The sequence below is a fragment of the Orycteropus afer genome, unplaced genomic scaffold, assembly GCF_000298275.1.
Source record: "Orycteropus afer afer isolate SDZICR_OR568_19922 unplaced genomic scaffold, OryAfe1.0 scaffold00005, whole genome shotgun sequence".
Lineage (NCBI taxonomy): Eukaryota > Metazoa > Chordata > Mammalia > Tubulidentata > Orycteropodidae > Orycteropus > Orycteropus afer.
Genome location: NW_006921592.1, coordinates 32,377,538 through 32,385,909, shown reverse-complemented (window position 1 = coordinate 32,385,909; position 8,372 = coordinate 32,377,538). Strand labels below are relative to the sequence as shown.

The window sequence follows — 8,372 nt, the reverse complement described above, 5'->3', positions numbered from 1 at the left end:
TTCAGCAAGCAATGTTGCATCACATGAGTATCTCAGGTTGTTATGAGCCTTCCTCCAATGTTGATGCCACATTCTTCTTCGTATAGTCAAACTTCTCGGATTATTTGCTCAGTATTCGGATTGAATAAGTATGGTGAAAGGATACAACCCTGACACACTCCCTTCCTGATTTTAAACCATGCAGTATCCCCTTGTTCTGTTCGAACAACAGCCTCCTGGTCTATGTACAGGTTCCCCACAAGCACAATTAAGTGTTCTTCTCAATGTTATCCATAATTTGTTAGAGCCACACAATCGAATGCTTTTGCACAGTCAATAAAACACAAATAAACATCTTTCTGGTATTCTTTGCTTTCAGCCAAGATCCATCTTATATCAGCAGTGATATCCCTCATTCCATATCTTGTTCTGAATCCAGCTTGCATTTCTGGAAGTTCTCTGTCAACATACTGCTGCACGCATTTTAAAATTATCTTCAGTGATATTTTACTTGCATGTGATATTAATGATACTATTCGATAATTTCCACATTCTGTGGGATCACTTTTCTTTGGAATGGGTACAAACATGGATCTCTTCCAGTCAGCTGGCCAGATAGCTGTCTTCCAGATCTCTTTGCATAGCCAAATGAGTGCCTCCAGCACAACATCTGTTTGTTGAAACATCTCACTTGGTATTCTGTCAATCCTGGAGTCTTGTTTTTTGCCAGTGAAAAGACTGGGCAATCTACTTCCATAAAGATTTACCATCTTGGAAACCCAAAGGGGGTCTCTATGAGTTGGAATCGACTCGACGGCAGTGAGTTTGGTGTAGTTTGGTTTTTGTTTCTCACCAATTCCTTCAGTATACCTTCAACTTCTTCCTTTAGTATCATTGGTTCTTGATCATATGCCACCTCCTGAAATGGATGAACATGAGCCAATTCTTTTTGGTATGGTGACTGTGTATTCCTTCTGTCTTGTTTTGATGCTTCCTGCTTCATTCAATATTTTGCCCATAGAATTTTCAATATTGCAATTCAAAGCTTCAATTTTTTTCCTCAATTCTTTCAGCTTCAGAAATGTCAGGTGTGTTCTTCCATTTTGGCTTTCTAACTCCAGGTCTTTGCACATTTCATTATAATTATTGACTCTGTCTTCTCAAGCTGCTATTTGAAATCTTCTATTCAGCTCTTTTATCTTGTCATTTCTTCCATTTGCTTTAACTACTCTCCATTCAAAGGCAAGTTTCAGAGTCTCTTTTGACATCCATTTTGGTCTTTCCTTCCTTTCCTGTCTTTTTAATGACCTTTTGCTTTCTTCATGGATGATGTTCTTGATGTCATCCCACAATTACTCTGGTTTTTAGTCATTGGTGTTCAGTGTGTCAAATCTGTTCTTTAGATGGTCTCTAAATTCAGGAGGGATATTATTAACATCATATTTTGGCTCTCATGGACTTGTTTTAACTGTCTTCAACTTCAACTTGAACTTGCATATGAGAAGCTGATGGTCTGTTCCACAGTGAGCTCCTGCCCTTGTTTTGGCTGAAGATAGATAATGAGCTTCTCCATTGCCTATTGCCACAGATGTAGTCAGTCTGACTCCTGTGTATGCCACTGGCAAAGTCCATGTGTATAGCCGCTGTTTGTGTTACTGAAAAAAAAGGTTATTTGCAATGAATAAGTCGTTGGTCTTGCAAAATTCTATCATGTGCTCTCCACTGTTATTTCTATCACTGTTGCCACAGATGTAGTCAGTCTGATTCCTGTGTATGCCATCTGGCAAAGTCCATGTATATAGCCACCGTTTATGTTGTTGAAAAAAGGTATTTATAATGAATAAGTCGTTGGTCTTGCAAAATTCTAGCAGGTACTCTCCAGTGTTATTTCTATCACTAAGGCCATATTTTCCAACTACTAGTGATTCTTCTTTATTTCCAACTTTTGCATTCCAATCACCAGTGATAATCAACACATCTTGATTGCATGTTCAGGTAATTTCAGACTGCACAAGTTTGTCAAAATCTTCAATTTCCTCATCTTTGGCATTGGTGGTTGGTGTATAAATTTGAATAATAGTAGTAGTAACTGGTCTTCCTTGTAGGTGTATGGATATTATCCTATCACTGACAGCATTGTACTTCAGGACAGAACTCAAAACAGTCTTTGTGATGATGAATGCTGCGCCATTCCTCTTCAATTTATCATTCCCTGCATTGTAAATCGTATGGTTGTCTGATTCAGAATGGCCAAAAACAGTCCATTTCAGCTCACTAATGCCTAGGATATTGATCTTTATGTGTTCCATTTCATTTTTGACGACTTCCAATTTTCCTAAATTCATACTTCGTACATTCCATGTTCACATTATTGATGGATGCTTGCAGCTGTTTCTTCTCATTTTGAGTCATGCTACATCAGCCAGTGGAGGTCCCAAAAGCTTTACTCTGTCCCCATTTTTAAGGTCGGCTCTACTCTTGAGGCAGCTTTTCACCAGTCATATCTTGAGTGCCCTTCAACCTGAGGGTCTCATCTTCCAGCACTATATAGGATAGTTTCAAGGCTATTCATAAAGTTTTCCAGTGATGTATCAGACAGTATTTTACTGCTATTCATAAGGTTTTCACTGGCCAGTTCTTTGAGAGGTGGATGGCCTCTTCCTTCTTCTGAGTCTATCTTACTCTGGAAGTTCCTCTGAAACCTGTCCACCAAGGGTAACCTTGCTGGCATTGGAAACACCAGTGGCATAGCCTCCAGCCTCACAGCAACATACAAGCCACCACAGTATGACAAACTGACAGACAAGTTTGTCTCTTAGTTGTTCCAAACCACTCTGCTTGCTTCCTGGTCTCTCTTAGCTGTTCCAAACTGCTGCTAGCTCACATCCTAGTCTCCCTTAGCTCTTCCAGACCACTGGCAGCTAGCTTCGTGGTCTCCCTTATCTGCTTCAAGCTGTCACCAGCTTGCTATCTTGTCTCCCTTAGCTGTTCCAAACAGCTGCTAGCTCGCTTCCTTGTCTCGAGTTGTTATAAATCTCATTTTAGGACTAGTTATTGTGGATGTTGTTGTTGTTGGGTGCCATTGAACCAGTTTGGACTCATAGTGACCCTGTGTACAACAGAATGAAACGTTGCCCAGTCTTGTGTCATCCTCATGATTACCACCATGTTTGAGTCCATCGTTGTGACTGTTTGCGGTGCAGCTCACCAAGGATCTTGCTCACTAAGGGTCTCCCTCACCCTCACTGGCTGTCTACTTTACCAAACATGATGTCCTCCTCCAGTAATTGATCCCTTCTGGTGATGTGTCCAAAGCAAATTAGTTGGATGGTGCGCTGTTGTGATCCATAAGCTGTTCATTGACTAATTTTCAGAAGATGTGATTGCCAGGCTTTTCTTCCTTGTCTGTCTTAGTTTGAAACCTGCCCAGCAGGAGTGACTTTGCTGCTATTTGAAGTACCAGGTGGTGTACCTTCCAGCATCACAGCAACCCACAAGCCACCATAGTGCAACCCACTGACATATAGGTGGTTGTTGTTTGTTGTTCGTTGTTGTTTGCCATTGAGTCACAGGTGGTAGGATACCTTTAATAATGATGACCATAGTCTTTTCCAACTCCCACCACTCCATGAATCCAAGAAGGGGAAAAGGAGAGTTCCTGGTGATTCCAGGAGTGGCACTTGTTTTCTTCAAGCAGGAGAGCCAGCAGTTATGCTCAGCAGTCTTCTTACAGCAGGTATCTCCTCCTTCCTGCCCTTACCTGCCTACTGTTCTCTTTCCAGGTTGAATATGTGATCAAGTGTGACATGTCAGCTCTGCAGAAGATTCTGTATCGCCACATGCAAGCCAAGGGGATCCTCCTCACAGATGGTTCTGAGAAAGATAAGAAGGTATGTTCTGGAGGGATGATAGAGCTCAAGGTGCTGGACCTTCTCATGGCTGCAGCATAGACTGTTCCCAGCAGGAGGCATCTTTCCTAACACTGATCAGCTGAAGTCAGTCACTGGGCCTCTTTGACATCTTTGAACCTCTTAATTACAAACTACATGTGGGGAGGGAGGTCATATTTTCACATCACCAAAATGGTTAGCTCTGTTCCTGTCAACTCTGCATCAGATATTTCCTGGCTAAGTGTGGGGTGGCACCAAGAAGGCTTGGAACCCATTCCCACTCCCTGGGCATCTGTCTTTCCATCCTAGGGCATAGACATGCCACAAAGCATCCATTTGACATTCTCCCATCCTCCTATAAGGTTTGATTTTTCTGTAGGATACATTCATCATAAGAAAGATACTGCATCTCCCTTGAAAAACTGCTCTTGATCACAGGAGCTCTGGCCCACAGATTGTATAGGTTACTGAAAAGACCTGTGGACCTATTGCCCACCCTGTAGAAGAAGCCAGCTTTGAATACTTGGAGAATAATCTGGCCAATGAATAACTTGCTCTATTTTCTTATCTTCCCCACTCATTCTCAGGGAAAGGGAGGTGCTAAGACACTCATGAATACGATCATGCAGTTGAGAAAAATCTGCAACCACCCGTACATGTTTCAGCACATCGAGGTGAGTCTGTGTCCTGTGTTTTGAACCTGCCTGTACTAACCCTATGAATGCCAGTTAAAAAAACAAAGCAGGCTGGAAAACAGGGTTACACGCTAGGTGTGGAGTTGAGGTGGTGTGCTCCAGTGGCTCAACTGGCAGAATCAACAGATGTGAATGTCCTGCACGTGGATCTGCATTGGCACCAAAAGCTCTCGAGCATCTGGGATTTTATAAGAGCACAGAGTTACGAGAACGTGTTAGAAGTGGTGGCTTGTTATGTGCACGGGAGTAAGTATCCTTGTTATGGTGGGAGCTCCAAAATGGAAGAGAATGACAAACACTCCCAGCTTCCTCAGAAAGATGTTGTGAAAAATGCTGAAATAATGTATTTATGACTATTGGAAAGAAAGATATTCTTTAAGTATTTTCTTGGGAGAAGATACCGGCTTGAGTCTGTTACCTGGATGGAGATTCCTTCCTTTTCATTTCTGTTGTGACGATGTAAATCCACACCTTTATCCCAATGCTCCAGTCTCAAGAAAGCTGTTTTTAGGACATTTTCTGGACTGTTCACTCCATGTGAGTGTTTCCTAAGTTGACAGTCTTTTGCCACTGTGGGAGCAATTGACTTGAGCAGGACAGAAAAGGACCCATGACTGTGGTCTCCATTTTTCAGAGCGCTGCTGATGTGTGCTGCCCTGAGGGCAGCTGTTAGTCAGAGGTAGGCCTGCTTTCCCTGCAAAATGAGCAGGTGACGGAGGGAAGTTCACTGCTGGTCTCCCTTGTCTGCACTAGTGTATTTATTTTTAATAGAACCTTCTGGAAAACAAAAACTTAATTACAGTGTGAAAAAATTAGTTGGAATTTTCCTTACTTGGAAGATTTTTTTTTCACCCTTACCATTGGTTGTTTTGTGACAGTATGCATTAACACCCTCTCCCTTTACCAGAGTCCTGTCTCAATGCTGTTAGGGAATTAGCAGATTTCTTGGCACTGCTGTTGCCTCCAGGTCCATAAGGGAAAGGATCTATAGACAAAAACATTTGAGACCTAAGTAAAATGACAATAGTTGATAACAGCAAGGAATCCCTGGATGGTACACATGCTTAATGCACTCAGCTGCTGACTGAAAGGTTGGCCATTTAAGTCCACCCAGAGGCCCCTCAGAAGAAAGGCCTGGTGATGTCCTTCCAAAACCTTAGCCATTGAAAACGCTATGAAGTTCAGTTCTACTCTGACACATGGCATTGCCATGAACTGCATTGGACTCAACAGAAACTGGTTTTCTCTGAGAGTAGAGCCAAAGTCAAAGATCTGAGCTCTTGGAGAAAAGGATACAGGGGTTGGGGCCGGGGTGGGGGAGAGGGCAGGGAAGAAGGGGAAGGAGAAAAAGGTGGTGGCCAATATAAAGGTGTGAAACACTCTCCTGGCCCTCGAATGGTCTCTGATTCGCTACAGTCAGAACAGGAAACCACGTGGATGGAATTCATCTACTTCTTCCTCTAAACCAGGAAAAGGGAATTCTGTGATTAAGATCTAGATTTTTAAAGTGTAAACCAGACCCCTGAATGGTGGTGCACATTTAGTGCCTTAGTTGTAATAGAGAATAGATATTAGGTTTTCATTAAGCTAAAAAACCAAAACCAAACTCACTGCTGTCAAGTCAGTTTAACTCATACCCCTCCTTGGGTTTCCAAGGCAGTATCACTACAGAAGTAGATTGCCCAGTTTGCCTTCCGAGGAGTGGCTGGTGGGTTTGAACCACCAGCCTTCTGGTTAGCAGTCAAATGCCTTAGGCACTATGCCACCAGAGCTTCTTCACTAAGCTGTTGTTGTTTGTTGTTATGTGCTGTCGAGTCGTTCACTAAGCTAAGGATTATAAAATACTGATCACCACTGGGGGCAGTGCTGGTTCTGTGGTAGAATTCTCGCTTTACACAACTCGACGGCACATAACAACAACAACAACAACAACATGTAGGAGATCCGAGTTCCATTCCTAGCTGATGCACAGCCACCACCCATGGGTCAGTGGAGGCTTGTGTGCTTCTGTGTTGCTGGACAAGTTTCAACAGAGCTTCCAAACTACGACAGAGTAGGAAGAAAGGCCTGGCAATTTACATCCCAAAATCAGCCAGTGAGAACCCTAAGGATCACAACAGTCCTATCCTGTTGTGTGTATGGAGTTGCCATGAGTCAGGGTCCAACTCAACGTAGGCAGACAACAACCATAATCACCATTACTTCCACTGTTACACATTCCTGCAGTGTAGTTACTTCTACAAATTAATTCAGATCTAGTTTTGCTTGTATGAAACTCCTTGTCTAGTCTACACTCTAAACTCTAGGAGGATGGGTACTTGGCTGCTCCTGGATCCTTACCTTGCTCAGCCCAGAGCCCTAGGTCTTCCTCTCTGTGATGAGTGTACTGGCCTGGTTATCCAAGGCTAAGAGTATAGTGACTTGCCAAAATTCACAGGGTCCATTTCTCACGGAACAGAGTCTGAATTCAAAGACAATGAGTTTCCAGTTCATTCTGTAACAAGGATTTGCTTATTTGTTTACTATTTTGTATTCTTTAACTGTAATAGGATGAACTCACCCCAAAAAAGGAAAGCCTTCATTGAGTTCATATTTTTATAATTTTTTTTCCTCCTCTCCCTTGTAGGAATCCTTTGCTGAGCACCTGGGCTATTCAAATGGCGTCATCAATGGGTAAATCTTAAAACTTTTTTTTTTCCAAGAAATAGTGTTGTTGTAGGAGAAAAATGTGGAACAAAACTCAAAATCATAAAAAAGACCAGGCTTACTAGTCTGATAGAGACTGGTGAAACCCTCAATACTATGGCCCCTAGTCACCCTTGGAGCATGAAATTGAACTTACTACCATGGCTTGCAGCCAAACAAGAGATATGCATATAATGTGAACATTTATAGCAGGTAGGTACACTGCTTAGGATAATCAGTCATGAGAGATCAGAAGGGCAGTATTTGCACAAGGAGACAGCTCAGAGGACAGGGATGCACAGGAAAGAAAGACATAGGGAAAAGGTAACCACAGGGAGGAAGTAGGAAGAGAGCTGTTACCTTATGGGGATTGCAGTCAATGTCATGAAATAAAATGTGTATAAACTGTTATATGGAAAATGAATTTGCTGTGTAAATTATCACCCAAGTCACAATTAAAAAAAAAAAAAATACTGTTGGTCTGACATAAATTTCTTCTCCAAATTCACCTTGCCAGCCTCTTTAGCATTCTTCTCTCTTCAGTGGAGGTACCAAAAAAAACCCCAGACCCACTGCCATCAAGTCAAGTCTGACTCGTAGCGACCCCTGTTGGGTTTCTGAGGCAGTAAATATTTATAGAAATAAATCGCTCTGTCTTCCTTCCGCAGAGTGGCTGGTGGGTTTCAACTGCCAGCCTTCTGGTTAACAGTCAGATGTCTTAGGCACCGCACCACCAGAGCTCCTTTCAGTGGAAGTACAGAAGATACTAAAATGACAGCAGCATTCTTTATTATGCTACTGGTATAAATTATTACTTGCCTTGAGATAGGCTATTCAAAGGACATACAAACCAAAGCAAACCTACTGCCATCAAGTCGATATCGACTCATAGTGACCCCTTTTGGGTTTCCGAGGCTGTAAATCATTACAGAAGTAGATTGCCCCATCTTCCTTCTCCAGAGTGGCTGGTGGGTTTGAACCACCAGTCTTCTGGTTAGCAGTCAAATGCCTAACCCACTGTGCCACCAGAGCTCCTTAAGGACATTAATCTCATTGAATAGACTTTGTAGTATCCTAGTGTGCTCTGGTAGCATAGTGGCTAAGGCACTTGACTGCTAACCAG

General features: G+C 42.5%; 1 protein-coding gene across 1 annotated transcript in view; it reads left to right on the top strand.

The window, feature by feature from the left end:
* Positions 1-8,372, top strand: part of SMARCA2 (SWI/SNF related, matrix associated, actin dependent regulator of chromatin, subfamily a, member 2) — a 239,576-nt gene that overhangs the window by 114,168 nt on the left and 117,036 nt on the right. The window contains exons 19-21 of the mRNA XM_042780710.1: positions 3,762-3,869; positions 4,457-4,543; positions 7,191-7,237. Coding sequence (XP_042636644.1) covers positions 3,762-3,869; positions 4,457-4,543; positions 7,191-7,237 — 242 coding nt within the window. The remainder of the gene's footprint in view (positions 1-3,761; positions 3,870-4,456; positions 4,544-7,190; positions 7,238-8,372) is intronic.